At 36.4% G+C, this 17,572-nt stretch overlaps 1 protein-coding gene across 1 annotated transcript; it reads left to right on the top strand.

Annotated features, from left to right (window-relative positions):
* Positions 1–416: 416 nt before the first annotated feature.
* idua (alpha-L-iduronidase) lies at positions 417–17,150 on the top strand. The gene is made up of 12 exons (XM_016258679.1): positions 417–759; positions 2,433–2,573; positions 3,514–3,596; positions 3,725–3,832; positions 3,990–4,085; positions 5,598–5,800; positions 7,908–8,087; positions 8,833–9,049; positions 11,136–11,345; positions 11,530–11,651; positions 12,971–13,096; positions 17,043–17,150. Exons 1-12 carry the CDS (start codon positions 575–577, stop codon positions 17,148–17,150), a joined length of 1,779 nt encoding a protein of 592 aa, XP_016114165.1. The 5' UTR covers positions 417–574.
* Positions 17,151–17,572: the final 422 nt, after the last annotated feature.

Consider the following 17,572-nt stretch of genomic DNA (forward strand, 5'->3'; position numbering starts at 1 on the left):
ACAAAAATGAGTAAAAAGAGACGGTAAACGTACTTTTCATTGCACTTAAAGGGACAGTTCACCCAAAAATGAAAATTCTGTCATCATTTACTCACCCTCATGTCGTTCCAAACCTGTATGAGTTGCTTTCTTATGTTGAACACAAGATATTTTGAAGATTGCTGGTAATCAAACAGTCGGTGGAATAGCAGGAAAATGGAAGTCAATGGCAACCACCGACTGTTTGATTATCAGCAATCTTCAAAATATCTTATCTTGTGTTCAACATAAGAAAGCAACTCATACAGGTTTGGAACGACATGAGGGTGAGTAAATGATGACAGAATTTTCATTTTTTTGGGTGAGCTGTCCCTTTAATCACAACACATTTAAACCAGTAGTCCGCGCGACGTTCAGCTGTTAAACTCAAGTCGCCAGTCAATGACGTCAGGGCACCAACCTTTCTGAAGAGCGCAGATACAATTTATGAGCACAGAAGTAGGGCAAAATGTGTTTTAGTGTCACTGAACACGATTTCTGGAACTCGAAACATTAGATAATATATCTATGTAGTTGTTAAGTGAAACTGTAAGTCATGTACAGTGAACGCGAGTGTTTGTATAGATGTAAACACATGTGTTCATTCCCATGGACGCTATTTCTATCAGTCCTGGTGATTAAACAGCAGCAGTCTGTTATATCTTCATCTGTGGAGGTTCAAGTGAATGTTGACGAGCAACTACGAAACCTGAAGCACTTTTGGAGAAGCACTGGATTCTGGTAGGTTAAAACTAATGTTGTAAACGACCCCTTACTCAGTACCATGGTACAGTGAGTATAATACCATGGTACTACTATCGTTTTCTAGATACATATGAAACCATTTCATCATTGGAAGTGCATGTAAATACCATGGTATGTGAATTTCATTACCGTCTGATATAATCACTGTATCGTGGTACTGTTTTAAGGGAATGAAGCTTGATTACATATTCATATATCGCAGTGTTTACATGATACTCCAAAGTAAAGAATACCATAGTGTAGTTATACACATGTACTACATTTGTAGAACCTTGAACATAAAGACTCCAAAAGAAAAGTTTATTAAGAACTAGGGCTGCACGATTAATCGAGTTTCTAATCGCGATTACAATTATGGATGCCACAATTACGTAATCGTTCAAAGCGGCGATTAATCGTTCAGAGTCCACTTATGTTATTCTGCGTGCTTAAGATGCTTTTCTTTTTCTTCTACATGTTATCTTAAGGGCTTTTCCATTGCTTTAATTTTAGTTTTAGTATAACACTATAATACCATTTATATTTGTACTTTTTTATATAATTTAAAGAAACCAATCCGATGTACAGTTGACATTTGAGGCTTAATACTATAGAAAGGCACTAAACGTTTTTCAGTTAGAGTGTTTTCAGCTTATTTTCATATAAAAATACGGCATGCAGTTGCGTCACACAATGGTATAAACATCAATGTAAATTGTGATTAATAATCACGATTACAATTTCAAGGGAATAATCGACAATTATGATTTTTGTCATAATCATGCAGCCCTATTCAGAACTAGAATCTAAAATCATATTGCGATATCTTTAATACTTCTTAAAGTTATAGGCATGCAAACTTTGGAAAAATAATACTTATGGCACTCAGACTTACGGCACTGTTAAATGCAGTTATTTTGACAGAAGGAAACGAGATACATTTTTAATTTCAACTTAGTTTGTTCTTCAGACATTCCTCTTTAAAAGAAAAGAAGTATCATATTTATGCAAAGTGATCCACATTTGGTTTTTGACCATTGAAAATATGCACAATTTAACAATTTACTGCTGGAGCTATATTGAAATTCCAATATCTCTGGAAGTGAACCAAATGAAGATGTCAAAAGGAAAGTTTGTTAAGACCCAATATCAAAAAGAGCATTGAGATGTCTTTAATACTTCTTAAGTTACAGGCATGCAAACTTTGGAGAAAAAACTTGAAAAGTGCTCTTTCCCCATTTTTGAATGGTCACCATTGGCACATAATGCAACAAAGATTGCTAAAGTCAACAGATTTTGCTAACAGACCTACCAATCTCTGTGTAAAAATAACATCATGATGCTGGCACCTTTCTGAAGTCATTTTTAACCCCCTGTAATATGGCTCTGTATCTCAGGTGAAAAACTGCCATTTTGACCACCCTCTACAAAATAGTGGATTACTCAGTAAATATACATCTGTGACATTTAATATTTTGGCTTTCATCACTATGCATGTTTATCTTTCTTCCGAAAAAATATTAGCAAAATCAAAAATTTGAGCCGGGGGCCTCTGGCACTCTTTTGTTAGTGACATCTGCAAGCATTTCAGGAAAACCTTGTCTGTGTAATTGTTTTAGTGGGTGAAAATCACTAAGCACTCAATTAACTATTGTCTCTTGTTTTTGCAGCCCTCCACAGCCACACACTGATGCACACCTGTATGATCTCAGTCCAGACCAGCAGATGAATCTGGCTTTGATCGGCTCTGTGCCGCACAGAGGAATCCAGCAGGTGCGGATACACTGGATGCTGGAGCTGGTGTCCGCACGGTCAGTTACACCATATTACCACAGTCACACTTTCTCTTCTTCTATTTGGTAAATGTGAAAAATTAAAATATACTTTGCACATGTTAATATGCAAATATCAAGATTCATATCAATATGCATATGCATCTCTCTGTTTTTCTTTGATTGTGGTTTAACATTGCAAGTAAGCAGTGCTATTTCCATAAGATATTATTTCCAAGAGCATGTGTGTGTGTGTGTGTGTGTGTTTTTTAAAGAAGTTTCTAATGCTGACCATGGCTGCATTTATATGATCAAAAATACAGTAAAACAGTAATATTGTGGAATAATATTATCATTTAAAATAACTGTTTTCTATTGAATATATTTTCAAGTGTAATGTATTCCTGTGATGCAAAGCTGAATTTCCAGAAGCCATCACTCCAGTCTTCAGTGTCACATGATCCTTCAGAAATCATTCTAATATGCAGATATTAATACTGATATTAATATGCATTTACGTCTATCTATGTAAAAATCTGTGATTGTTGTGTGACTTTGCGGTGCTATTTAAGATTACGATTTGTAAAAGATTACGTATAAGATTATGTTTTCTTAGTACGTTTCCTTCATCTTTCTTAATATCATATCTAGACTTAGGTCTATATCTAGACTTAATATTAAATGCATCTTTTATATTTTCTGCGTATTCTTCATGCATCAATGTTACACTTTCATCTCCATGTAAACTATACTGTAGTTATGCATATATGCTATACTATAGTTATGTAGTATGCATAATACATAAAATGCAAACATTATGCACATGCATTTTTTTGTGCATTAACAAATAATCTTTAATTAAATGCATTATTTATATGTCTCTTATTTTGGCTACTCTTCATGCATCACTGTTACACTTTCATCTCCATGTGAACCAGAAGTAGTGCACTGTAAGATTTTGTCTCTGAATTTTGTGTAGAGTTTACAGTGGAGAATATCACTACAACTTCACTCACTTAGACCAGCTGATTGACCTCCTCTGGCAGAATGGACTGCAGCCGGGTAATTTTCAAAATATTACAGCAAAATCCACATTTGAATGCTTGTGAAATTTAGAATTAGGGCTCTGCCACTAGGGTTAATTTAACACAAATTTGCATTGTGTTAAAGAGGATTGGTTCTTTTTAAAGGGTTTGAACTGATGGGCAGCGTGTCCAACACCTTTAGCAACTTTGAGGACAAAAGACAAGTTACTGAATGGAGGAATTTGGTCTTTTTGATCGCCAAAAGATACATATGTGAGTATGAGACTGAGGTCGTGATATCTTAGATTGTGATAGATCATGAATCACCTCTTGTGGATTTTGAACATTTTGTGTACTAGTCCAGATCTTTACCACAAAGCTCCAGAAGTTCTGACTGTATTTGTTCCTGTTGTTTTGTATGTGTGTGCAGGGAAATACGGCCTTGGCTTTGTCTCTCAGTGGAACTTCGAGACGTGGAATGAGCCGAACAACCACGACTTTGACAACATCACTGTGTCAATCCAAGGTACAGTTTAAAAACTATTTGTTGTTGTCTGAGCCAAAGTCCTGTCAATCTTTCTCAATCAATTTGAATTGATTTTATTAGTGATCTCAAACCATCCAGCACCACCAACAGCTCAACTGTTGATCTTACAGTAAGTTTCTGTTTATAAGTTTTGATCCAAATGGACTAAAAACGAAATATTCCTAGGTTCTTTGGATCATGCTGAATTAATTGTACCAATATTTTCTGGCAATTACATTTTTTTTAAACCTGTTTCAAATTTAGAAAACCTTCCTTGAGAAATTGCTTCTGTTCCTCTTTTGTAAGTCGCTTTGGATAAAAGCATCTGCTACATGCATAAATAAAAATGTAAAACTGACCAACCAACTATATATTTTTCTTATATTTTTATTTTAGTTTTGATACATCCTGCCACGAGTGCTGCATTTTTAAGATGCCATCTCAAGTTAACAATAGTCCAAGTTGTCCAACTTTTGAAAAGTGTCTTGAGACCCCATGGGACCATGACATGTGGGCACCACAAACTCAGTCTCTGTAATTGCAGCTATATTTTGTTATGTTCATATGTTACATAGAAGTCAACAATTTTATTGTACAATTCTGAGGGATGAAATAGACATATGTAATTAATTTGCACCTAACTGAACTAGGGTCCATGTTTATGCCTGTATGTTTGGCAAACACATGTATATATGAAGTTTTGTGGAAGTGTTAAATGTGAAGTTTGCATTTATTTGATCAAAAATACAGTTAAAACAATACTGCGAAATATTATTGCAAATTAAAAAAACTATTTTTTATTTGTATTTATACTGTAAAATGTATTTAATTGCTGTGATGCAAAGCTGAATTTTCTGCATCATTACTCCAGTCTTCAGTGTCACATGATCCTTCAGAAATCATTCTAATATACTGATTTGCTGCTCAAGAAACATTTTTTATTATTATCAGTGTTGAAACTAGTTGTGCTGCTTAATATTCTTGTGGAAACCATAATAATATTTTTTAGAAATACATTGAATAGAAAGTATGTATTTGAAATGGACATCTTTTGTAACATTCTATTACTGTCTAGTAGATTCTATAACATGTCTTTACTGTTACTTTTGGTCAGTTTAATGCATCCTTGCTGAATAAAAGTATTTCTCTCAGAAAAATCTTCCTGACTGGTAGTGTAGTAGCTAGTTTTGAATTCTAATTTGCATATTTATGAGGTCAATCAAATTGATTGGATGAAGACAACCACACAACCTGTTTTAATAACTGTGTGTCCATCTGTGAAAATGTTGGCATTTGTATAGTAGTGCATGTGTTGCTGGCAGATGCCATGTGTTTGTGTTGTATTCCTGCACATGGTGTTCTCAAACACGCCTTTCGTGGTGTGGACAAAACAAAAAAAAGTGTCTGACAAGTTTTAATTTCATGTTACCACATGGAAGAATTAGTTCTGCTGAGGGCAATCCACCAGCCTCAATGTTGTGAATGTGTATTTTTCTGTCTCCACTCCTCCAGGGTTTATGAACTATTATGATGCCTGCTCTGAGGGCCTTCGTACAGCGAGTCCACTCTTGAAGTTCGGGGGTCCGGGAGACTCCTGTCATTCTCCGCCCCGCTCGCCGTACTGCTGGGAGATGCTACAGCACTGTTACAATGGCACAAACTACTTCACTGGAGAGACCGGCGTACGGCTAGACTACATCGCCCTACACAAGAAGGTGCATGCAAAATGCAAATATATCACATGTAATTGAGTCCTGACCTAGATGGAATAAAAAAATTAGAGGTAATTGCAACTTCTTCCCCGAATTGCAAATTTATATTTTACAATTGTGGCTTTGTCACGCAATTCTGAACTTTTTCTCAAAATTCTGAATTTATATCTTGGCAATTGAGTTTCTATCTTGCAATTCTGAGTTTATATTTTGTGTTTCTAACTTTTTCTCAGAGTTCTGCATTTATATCTCACAATTCTGGGTTTATATTTTGTATTTCTAACTTTTTCTCGCAATTCTGAGTTTATATCTGGCAATTCTGGGTTTATATCTGGCAATTCTACATTTATATCTCACAATTCTGGGTTTATATTTTGTATTTCTAACTTTTTCTCGCAATTCTGAGTTTATATCTGGCCATTCTGAGTTTATATCTGGCAATTCTGAGTTTATATCTGGCAATTCTGGGTTTATATCTGGCAATTCTACATTTATATCTCACAATTCTGGGTTTATATTTTGTATTTCTAACTTTTTCTCGCAATTCTGAGTTTATATCTGGCCATTCTGAGTTTATATCTGGCAATTCTGAGTTTATATCTGGCAATTCTACATTTATATCTCGCATGTGAGTTTATATCTCACAATTCTGAGTTTATATCTCACAATTCTAAATTTATATCTCGCATGTGAGTTTATATCTCACAATTCTAAATTTATATCTCGCAATTCTGAGTTTATATCTCGCATGTGAGTTTATATCTCGCAATTCTAAATTGATATCTCATGTGAGTTTATATCTCATGTGAGTTTATATCTCGCATGTGAGTTTATATCTCGCAATTCTAAATTTATATCTCATGTAAGTTTATATCTCGCAATTCTAAATTGATATCTCATGTGAGTTTATATCTCGCAGTTCTAAATTTATATCTCGCATGTGAGTTTATATCTCGCAATTCTAAATTTATGTCTCATGTGAGTTTATATCTCGCAATTCTAAATTTATATCTCATGTGAGTTTATATCTCGCAATTCTAAATGTATATCTCACATGTGAGTTTGTCTCACAATTCTGAGTTTCTCACAATTCTAAATTTATATTTTGCATGTGAGTTTATATCTCACATGTGAGTTTATATCTCACATGTGAGTTTATATCTCACATGTGAGTTTATATCTCACATGTGAGTTTATATCTCACATGTGAGTTTATATCTCACATGTGAGTTTATATCTCACATGTGAGTTTATATCTCACATGTGAGTTTATTCTCGCAATTCTGAGTTTATATCTCGCATGTGAGTTTATATCTCACAATTCTGTTTATATCTCACAATTCTAAATGTATATCTCACATGTGAGTTTATATCTCACAATTCTGAGTTTATATATATAATTAATAAATAATAATAATAATAGTAATAATTTATGCATTTAGCAGACGCTTTTATCCAAATTCTACGTTTTTTCCAGAATTCTGAGTTTATATCTCGCAATTCTGACTTTTTTTTTTAGAATTCTGAGTTTATATCTCGCAATTCTGACTTTTTTTTTTAGAATTCAGAGTTTATATATTGCAATTGAGTTTTTTATCTCACAATTCTGAGTTTGTTTCTCACAAATCTGTGTTTATATCTCGTAATTCTGACCTTTTATCTCACAGTTGAGCTTATATTTCGCAATGTATTTTATATATCAAAAAACTGAGTTTATAATTTGTAATTCTGTTTATATTTCCAAATTCTGTATTTATTTCTCGCAATTCTGTATAAATAAATCTGTATTTTTTATACTTATGGGTTTATATCTTGCAATTCTGTTTGTCACAATTTTGACTTTTTTCCCCAGAATTCTGAGTTTATATCTTGTAGTTCTGACTTTTTTTCTCATAATTCTGAATTTTGATCTTGCGATTCTGTTTATGTCTCACAATTTTAAAAAAAAGTGAGAAATGCAAGGGAAACAATGTGATAAAAAGAACTCTTAGAGATAAAGTCATTACATTTTATTTAATTCGGTGGCAGACACAAGCTTCCATATGTTTCACACATAAATGAAGGAAAAAATATTTTTGATTGTTGTAGTGTGTTTGTATTTGTTTTTCAGGGAGGTGGTAGCTCGTTACCCATCCTGCAGCAGGAAGTGGTCACTGTGCGGGAGATCCAGCAGAGGTTTCCACAGTTACGTTCTGTGCCGATCTACAATGACGAGGCAGATCCATTGGTTGGCTGGAACAAACCACTCACCTGGAGAGCAGATGTCACCTATGCAGCCATGGTGGTTAAGGTAGACAGTTGTGTTTCTTTGTTCTCATTCTGAGATCTCATTTCATCAGCTGTGATTTTTGTGATTAGTAGGACATAGCGAAATGTTATTTACATGAGGTCATATTCCTTATTCAACATCCATTTATGGTTCTGGAGCAGAATTGCATTCAGTCATATTGTCCTGAACCCATCCTTAATATCAAAAACTCCATGAAAAGGTTTGGCAAATATATATTTCTTTGCTCAACTGATGTATTTCCTATTAAAACAGAAAGTTGTGGCAAGACAAATAAAAAGGATTGCTATTGTTTTTTTTATGTATCCAGTAACTATAACCTCAAAATAGGGCTGCACGATTAATCAAAATAAAACCAAAATTACAATATTGCTTTGTGTACTGTAAAACAAAAATACTATTGTCATTATTATTGTTTTTCCGAAATACTAATTTTTTTTTTTCATTTTACAGTGAAATATTACAATAGTAATTTTTCTTATTTTGTTGAATATTTTTATTTAAAAATATTTTATATATATGAAGAATTTTAATCGATTAGATTTTTTCCCTAAATTGTGCAGCCCTACCTCAAAGCTAATAGACATGGACTAAAAGCCATAAAACCCATATTTAGACTTGTAATGGGATCTTTAATTATTTTCATATTTTTTCATTCTTAAATTAATTGCATTCCATAATTGATTAAGGCTTGTTAATTTAGTGAGTCAGATATATATTGTCCTTTCATGTCTCTGGTGTGTTTTAGGTCATCTCACAGCATCAGAACCTGCTCATCGCTGACCAGAACAGTACCGTTAACTACACGTTGCTTAGCAACGACAATGCTTTCCTTAGTTACCACCCGCACCCGTTTACCCAGCGCACTCTCACCGCCCGATTCCAGATCAACAACACAAACCCGCCGCATGTGCAGTTACTACGGAAACCAGTCCTGACTGTGATGGGCCTGTTGGCATTGTTAGGTAATGAAAGTTAGTAGGCAATATACCAGTTAAAACAAGTTGAAACGTCTATTAAATCTAATATTATTTACATGTTATTTTTTTCATTCTTGTTATACAAGAAAAATGCATACATTTATCAAGACAACAATACAAGAACATTAATACGGTTACAAAATTGTTACCCGATATGTATTCCTTATTTTTCACAATGTTTTATATTTCCCCAATTTTTAACTGCTACTTTATACTGTAAAGCTGTTCTTTATACAGAGCTAGTTCTTTGTAACTCCTTTAAAAAATTAAAGAAAAAATTATATTGCAGACACCTTTCCATTCAATAAACACTTTTAATTTCAATAAAATTTCAATAAAAATGTGATTGCATCGGTTTGATGTATTCAGATGTATTAAGTCAATATTATCTTTAATAAAAATAAAATTATTTATATAGTTTATTTATATAAAAAAATATTTTTTAATGTTTTTTTTTTTTTAATTTGTCAAATGGGCTTAATTTTTAAATTACTTTTCGATAGACGTGTATAGTCTGATATATTAACCAAAATATAAACCTTAAATTACATTTAATACAATTCAATATTATATTTAATACAAATAAATAAAATATTTATTTAAAATAATTTGTCATTGTTATTTTAGTTTTTCAATTTATTATAAGTCAAATTTTTTAATTACTTAATTACTTTTCCATAAACATGTATATTGTGATATGTTGACCAAAATCTTATAATAAAATTAAATCTTAATAAAATAAATAATTTCTTAATTTATTTAAATAAAATATTTTGTTATATTTAGTTATTTTTATTGATGACTTTTCCATTAAAATGTGTATATTGTGATATATTAACCAAAATCTTAATATTTAATATAATTAAATTATTTAAAGGTGTCCTATTATGCTCTTTTGCAAAGTCTTGATTTTGTTTTGGGGGTGTACTAGAACAGGTTCTCATACTAGGTTGTTCGAAAAACACATTATTTTTCACATATTTTACTTTATTACAACAGCTCTCTCCTCAGTCTGGAATGAACGGCTCGAATAGTTCCTGTATTAAACGAAGGCCCGCCTTCTGAAATACGAAATGTGCTGTGATTGGTTAGCTGAGCCGGTGTGTGCTGGGATTGGTTAGCTGGGCCAGTGTGTGCTGTGATTGGTTAGCTGGGCCGGTGTGTGCTGTGATTGGTTAGCTGGGCCGGTGTGTGCTGTGATTGGTTAGCTGGGCCGGTGTGTGCTGTGATTGGTTAGCTGGGCCGGTGTGTGCTGTGATTGGTTAGCTGGGCCGGTGTGTGCTGTGATTGGTTAGCTGGGCCGGTGTGTGCTGTGATTGGTTAGCTGGGCCGGTGTGTGCTGTGATTGGTTAGCTGGGCCGGTGTGTGCTGTGATTGGTTAGCTGGGCCAGTGTGTGCTGTGATTGGTTAGCTGGACCAGTGTGTGCTGTGATTGGCAGCACTCGGCGCCTGGTCGGGAAATGTCATGCCCCTTACCACTGCAAGCTTGTGATTGGTTAGCTTGGCCTGTGAGTGTGTTGTGATTGGTTAGCTTGGCCTGTGAGTGTGTTGTGATTGGTTAGCTGGGCCGGTGTGTGTTGTGATTGGTTAGCTGGGCCGGTGTGTATTGTGATTGGCAGCACTCGGCGCCTGGTGGGGAAATGTCACGCCCCTTACCATAGCCGCCTGCAAGCTTCAGTGTTAAATATTGCATCAAAATCAAATCAATTTGAGCGCGATTTAAACCCGGATGATTGTAACCACTCTAAGTTCGTCTGCCCTGGGAAAGCTAGCGTGTCTCCGACATGGTGATAACACTCATTGCCTTCTCTAGTGCAGCTCAACCAGGTCTCGTCCCATTCGTCGATATTTGTGATACCAAACGAGTCGTTCATTGTAGTTTTTGAAAAGTGATTTCTGTTAAATAAAATATCTCCTTTTGAAGTGGACTTTGAAATTTGCAGATCTTTTTTGAACTAAAGTTGAAAAAGTGAAAAAGCATAACAGGACCCCTTTAATAAAATATAGGTATCTTATATCAACTACCACCTAATTGTTCGGTATTGTTTGTGATATTCTCACATTCATTCAGGTGAGACTCAGGTGCAGGCTGAGGTGTTGACTGACGGCTCTGAAGTGAATTCATCAGTGGGTGCACTGGCCACCGTTCACGTCCCTCAGGTGCCGAACACAGCCGATAGCTGGCAGACCACTGTCCTGCTGTATAACAGCAGAGATAACCAGACCTCCTCCACCACAGACATCATCACCCTGCGCCTCACTGGAATACCTCAGCGTAAGGGTCAGTAACTACAAACCAGCACCTTATTAAAAAAAACTAACTTGTTTTTAAAAAAAGGAATTAAAGAAGGGAAAAGAAATGAAAATGTTTATATTCATATATTAGTTATATTTTCTTAAGAATGTAGAATTGAATAGAACAGAATATGCTTGTATTTACAGTTCTATCCTGTCTGTGTTTCTAGGTCTGATGTATGTGACACACTACATGGATAATAACGTGACAAACCCATTTAAACTGTGGGAGAACATGGGCAGCCCTGACTATCCCACTGCACAACAGTTCACACAGCTACGGAGCCAAGAGGTTCAACACACGCATTCATACTTCACAACACACTTTTATAGATAATGAGCATTTAATTTTTCCTTCAAGTTCACTTTTTATAATGTTACTTAAAGGGGTCATATGATACAATTTCAAGTTTTCCTTTCTCTTTGGAGTGTTACAAGCTGATTGTGCATAGATAAGATCCCTGAAGTTGCAAAGACTAAAGTCTCAAAACCAAAGAGATATTCTTTATCAAAGTTAAGACTCTACCACGCCCCCCTAAAACGGCTCATTCTAACACGCCCCCACATATCTACCTCACTATGTGGAAATATTAGCATAATGTGGCCCAGATGCGCACGCAAAGAAAGAAGGCGTGGTTTCAGTAACCGCAGCCATGTCAGGGAGACGCTGTGTGTTTCTAGGAGAAAGCAAAAGCACTTTATTTGGCCTTCCAGAAGTAGATGCATTTAGGAATCTTTAAGATTACTTACAACAGAACAGCAATGCATTTTATGGACGACCGTTTTGTGAAGCTAGGAGAGGAGGTCATTCTGACTTTGCTATGACAATCTGGCGCTTCAGAATCAGCTACTGTTTTGTTGTTAATTTAAGTATTTGCTATTGACTGTTCAATTGCAGATTTTTGTGTATCGTGTGTCTGTGTGTGTGCACGAGTGTGTGTGTGAGAGAGGGAGACAGGGTCACATCACAGTGGAGTCAGCTGTCTTAACCGTGGCTTGTGTACTGAAAACACATACCAGCTTCATCACTGTGTCTGTCACGCGACTCTGTTCCCCTTTCGGGCTCTGTCTTTACATTTATTTTGAAAGATGAAGCTCGCGATTATGGTAAGGGGCGTTACATTTCCGACGAGTGCTTGCAGTGTTCGGCCAATCACAATGCACTGGGTCAGCTGGCCAATCAGAGCAGACTGCGCTTGTCGGAAGGAGGGACTTTGTAGAAAACTAAGCGTTTGAGAGAGGCGGGGCATAGAGGACCTACAATAATGTACAGTATTTGAAAAACAATGTGTTTTTTGAACATTAAAGCATGTCAACATTCTGTTACACCAAATACACAAAATAATGATCTTTTAAAAAAGCATCATATGACCCCTTTAATGTTTCTTGCACACAAAACTGTTTTTTTTTTCATGACCGCTTGAGTTTTAAACGGGCTGCTTTTTGCTAACATACCTTTAAGACTTCTGTTTGTTTCTCATTTGGGTGGCCATATGTTAATGAGCTCATGAGCTGTTGTTTTTGTTCAGCTGAGATTGAATAAGTATCTACAAAACAGCTAGAAAAATACTTTTTTTCTGTCTTGTGAAGTCTTTAATGTGTATGCTGTAGGATCCACAGACTGATGGGCCTCTGCCGGTCCCATCCGATGGCTCTCTGACGCTGAAGGCAACCCTTCCTGTCCCCTCAGTGCTGCTTGTACACGTTTGTGCTCAGTCTAAGGAAGTGCCCAACCAGGTTAGTGATAATATGTAGCAATAACATTACAGCGGTCTCATTTTAGATGCATGTGGCACCAAAAGGTTACATTACCAATCAGAGGTTTGGACACACATGACTGAATTTATGTTTCTCAGGATCTTAAAACCTTTAAAAAGGCTGATGCTGAAATACTTGTGATTGGTTAGCTGGGCCGGAATGGAATAAATGAACTATTGGAATATTAATGGAATAGGTGAACTATTCCTATAATAAAAGGAATAGTTCACCCAAAAAAGACAATTAGCTGAAAATGTACACATCCTCAGGTCATCCAGGATGTAGATGAGTTTGTTTCTTCATCAGAACACTTGCTCCACAAGGAATCCTCTGCAGTGAATGGGTGCCGTCAGAATGAGAGTCCAAACAGCTGATAAAAACGTCACAATAATCCACAAGTAGTCCATCAATTAACATCTTGTGCATTGAAAGGCTGCATGTTTGTTTGAAACAAATCCATCTTTGAGACTTTTTAAAGTTCAGACAGTTGCTTTTGGTTAAAATATGAGTCCTCTATCCTATTCCTCTCTCCAGTGAAAAAGTCACCTCATCTGAATTAGGAGAGAAATATGCACAGATCAAGCACTGTGGATTTTGATGTGAGAGGACAACAGGCAATGGACTCTCATTCTGACGGCACCCATTCACTGCAGAGGATCCATTGCTGAGCAAGTGATGTCATGCTACATTTTTCCAAATCCATTCTGATGAAGAATCAAACTCGTCTACATCTTGGATGGCCTGATGGAGAGTACATTTTCAGCTGATTTTCATTTTTGGGTCAACTATTCCTTTAAAAAATAGTTTTGTAGACAAATCTAAATTGTATTGATGTATGAAGTTCTTTTTAAATTTTCAAAACAAGTCTCCAGCATATACAGTGGGTACGGAAAGTATTCAGACCCCCTTAAATGTTTCACTCTTTGTTATATTGCAGCCATTTGCTAAAATCGTTTAAGTTAATTTTTTTTTTTTTTTTTAATTGTGTGAGAAAGTTGCACCATTTTTTTTTACTTGTTATTCCATAGTGGAAAATCTTCCATATTTTTAACAACAATTTTCTTTAATTTAATTTCTCAGAAAATGAAGTACACTGATATCTGCAGTTCAGTCCTACATAAGCTTGCGCTTTATAATTGATAAGTTTAAATGTGTTAATGAACCTTTAAAACATAAATCAATGTGACCTCCATAAGCCACCAGCAAAAAAAGTGTGTATGTATATGTGTGTGTGTATGCGGGCCGTTTCTAGGCATAGGCGAGCTAGGCGGTTGCCACCAGCTGAAGGAGCGCCAATGAGCGCACGTACTGGCACTTTTAGCAGGGTTGTGATAAAGAGTGGCATGGTCACCGTGTACAGGCCAGTTTAAAGTTTGCCAAAGAACATCTAAATGCATCAGAGAAGGCTTGGGAGAAAGTGCTGTGGTCAGATGAGACCAAAATTGAGCTCTTTGGCATTAACTCGACTCGCCGTGTTTGGAGGGAGAGAAATGCTGACTATGACCCCAAGAACACCATCCCTACAGTCAAGCACGGAGCTGGAAACATTATGCTTGGGGGGGTTTCTGCTAAGGGTACAGGACGACTTCACCGTGTTGAGAGGCAAATGGACAGGGCCATGTACTGTAAAATCTTGGACAAGAACCTCAGCTAGAACACTGAAGATGGGTCATGGATGGGTCTTCCAGCATGACGATGACCCGAAACATACCGACAAGGCAGCAAAGGAGTGGCTGAAGAAGAAGCACATTAAGGTCATGGAGTGGCCTAGCCAGTCTCCAGACCTCAATACTATAGAAAATCTGTGGAGTGAGCTGAAACTTCCAGTTGCCAAATGACAGCCAAGAAACCTTAAGGATTTAGAGAAGATCTTTAAAGGGGAGTGTATCAAAATCCCTCCTGAGATGTGTGCAAACCTGATGACCAACTACAAAAAACGTCTTACCTCTGTGCTTGCCAACAAGGGTTTCTGTACCAAGTACTAAGTCATGTTTTGCTTGGGGATCAAATACTTATTTCACTCACTGAAATGCAAGTCAATTTCTAACCTTTATATAATGTGTTTTTTCCTGGATTTTTTTGTTGGTATTCTGTCTCTATACGTTAAAATAAACCTACCATAAAATTACAGACCCTTAATTTCTTTGTAAGTGGACAAACTTACAAAATCAGCAGGGGATCAAATAAATATTTCCTCCACTGTATTTTATATTAGCATTATTTTACTGACAAATGTCGAGAGCGCACTGTTGTAGCGTGAATATGATGCGCGAGCGCGAATCTCTCCGCTCACACGAGTATTTCCTTTGCTCTCGTACAAAACCCGGACGCGCCCTCTCAGATATACGCTGCTCTCACCCAGAGAGTGTGTGCGCACTTAAAATGTGTCCATTGCAATCGCGAACCTCTGCTCTCAGTCAAAGTGTGCGTGTGTGCATGCTTAAAGTTTACTCACAAGAAATTTAAAGCTGCAGTCCGTAACTTTTTTTTGGTTAAAAATGATCCGAAATCAATCTTTGAGCAAGTACATAACCAGCCAGTATTCAAAACTATCGCCTTACTTTAGCCCGATTCACAATGGTTAGCTTATAATAATGTTTTCTAATTTGAGTGGTACGGGTAGGTTTTCACGGGAAATTCGAGCATGGCACTGCGTCATTACGTCATGTCTGTAAACATAAAGAAGTTGTCCCAGCTGCTAGTCTATCGCATGTGAGGATCCTGCAGGTGGCGATCATTTATAGCCTTTTCTCACAGCAGCTAGAATAATTAAATGTATAATTTTGATGGCGGATTGTAATCCATAAAGGATTATGTGTTTATGAAACACATGTGAATAAAATTCACATGTGAATTATATTCCAGTTATAAATGTGCTTCTGATTACAGATAGCCTGGGATTACAAAGATTTGTATTTTAAAGAAAACCAGTTCGAAGGGAGCATGATTTGCTTTTTGGGTTAAAAGAATTTCTTAATATGAAATTCGAAGAGTATGACAATTAGGTTAGACTGTACAGAAATAGAAATCGACACGCTAATACACACTACTCATAGTCACCAATGCTGATGTTGTTAACATTAATAATTTGAGAATAATGTATAACAATAATAATAATTTGAATGGTTTGATGTGATATGAGCTAACCGATCTTTAGATTTAATCACCATTGGTAGCGAGATTTATGGTAATGCTTTTTTCCTCAGTTGGTTCAGAACAAAACGTGGCAGACGTGTTACTTACTTGTTCAGATGGCAATACGGTGAAAATTCTTATTTGGGTCATATTCTAAGACGTAGGCTAGAATCTGTGATTGTGAAGTACAGTAAATATTCACACCGGTGCGGTGACTGACTGCCACACATACTCTTCAGAACATTAGATTAATCCGCGCTGGAGCCGTGCCGACTCACAACCCACGCAAGCTAGATAATTCCACACACAGCTGCAATTCCAGGTTTTCAAACAGAGATGGCGACAAAGAGGCAAAACTTACGGACTGTATGACATCAAAGTACCATGAGAGCTCTAGAGAAATTGCTCTCGCGGTACTTTGATGTCATACGCCAATCGGTCTGCGCAGCGCTGCTTCAAGTTGAACACACCTATTGCCAGAAAGTGAAATGCAAAATAAAAGCAGCATTGCAAATAAATTAGTGGCCATAGAATATATGTAGCAAAATCATCGGTTTCATTTATATTTTGCAATTCTTTATGTAGCCCTGTTGAAAAAAAAATGTTTCTTTTACTTTCTATTAAAGTTTCTTCTTTATCTTTATATTATTTAATTATGTATTTATTATTTTTTGCATATATAAGTGTTACTAATAGTGGGTGTACTTAATGTGCATTGAAAATGTTTGCTTCCTATTGTTAGGAGTGTGTAAAGTTAATCTAGACTCTGATTGGATATTGCACATGTCAGTTTGGAGAGGAGAGTGAGGTGATTGGAGAAAAGAGGAGAGAGAGACGTGAAGAGGATGAAGGTGGAGGAAGAGTAATGACGACACAGAGTGTGTCGCGGGGCGATTAATGTGTTACTCCACTAAAACGAAGTGTAGTGACATTTATTTAACTTCGTACAGAGGTTTAAGTGATAAACTCCTGCATTAGTCGGTTGTGTAAGTGCATGTGATACATACTCAGGACTGTGACGCACTTGCTATTCGCAAGGCGTAACATTATTGATTAACTGGAGACTGAGCTCCTCCGGCAACGTTGGAGACGCTAACCAGGTAGCAATTCAGGCATCCAGGATTGCCTGTTAAGTTCCCCTGGCCTCGTTGGATTTCCTGATCGGGATAGCGTGACCCGTGATGATGATCCGGCCAGGGGCAGCACTTCTTCGTAATCAGTTCTGCTTGGCTCCCTTCTTTACTGACTGTGAGGTTCGTGAGTAGTATTGGCCCTTATTCATTGCTCTAGTAAGAGTGAAGCGGCGATATTGTATTTTTT

This window comes from Sinocyclocheilus grahami, unplaced genomic scaffold, assembly GCF_001515645.1.
Source record: "Sinocyclocheilus grahami isolate Dianchi unplaced genomic scaffold, SAMN03320097.WGS_v1.1 scaffold1725.1, whole genome shotgun sequence".
Taxonomy (NCBI): domain Eukaryota; kingdom Metazoa; phylum Chordata; class Actinopteri; order Cypriniformes; family Cyprinidae; genus Sinocyclocheilus; species Sinocyclocheilus grahami.

What these genes read in the sequence shown, in the direction of transcription:
- idua (XM_016258679.1), top strand. Translation starts at nt 575, where the DNA reads ATGTACAGTGAACGCGAGTGTTTGTATAGATGTAAACACATGTGTTCA. An exon ending in GCAGAATGGACTGCAGCCGG is followed by an intron (nt 3,597 to 3,724) that starts GTAATTTTCAAA and finishes TTCTTTTTAAAG; the next exon opens with GGTTTGAACTGATGGGCAGC. An exon ending in GATCGCCAAAAGATACATAT is followed by an intron (nt 3,833 to 3,989) that starts GTGAGTATGAGA and finishes ATGTGTGTGCAG; the next exon opens with GGAAATACGGCCTTGGCTTT.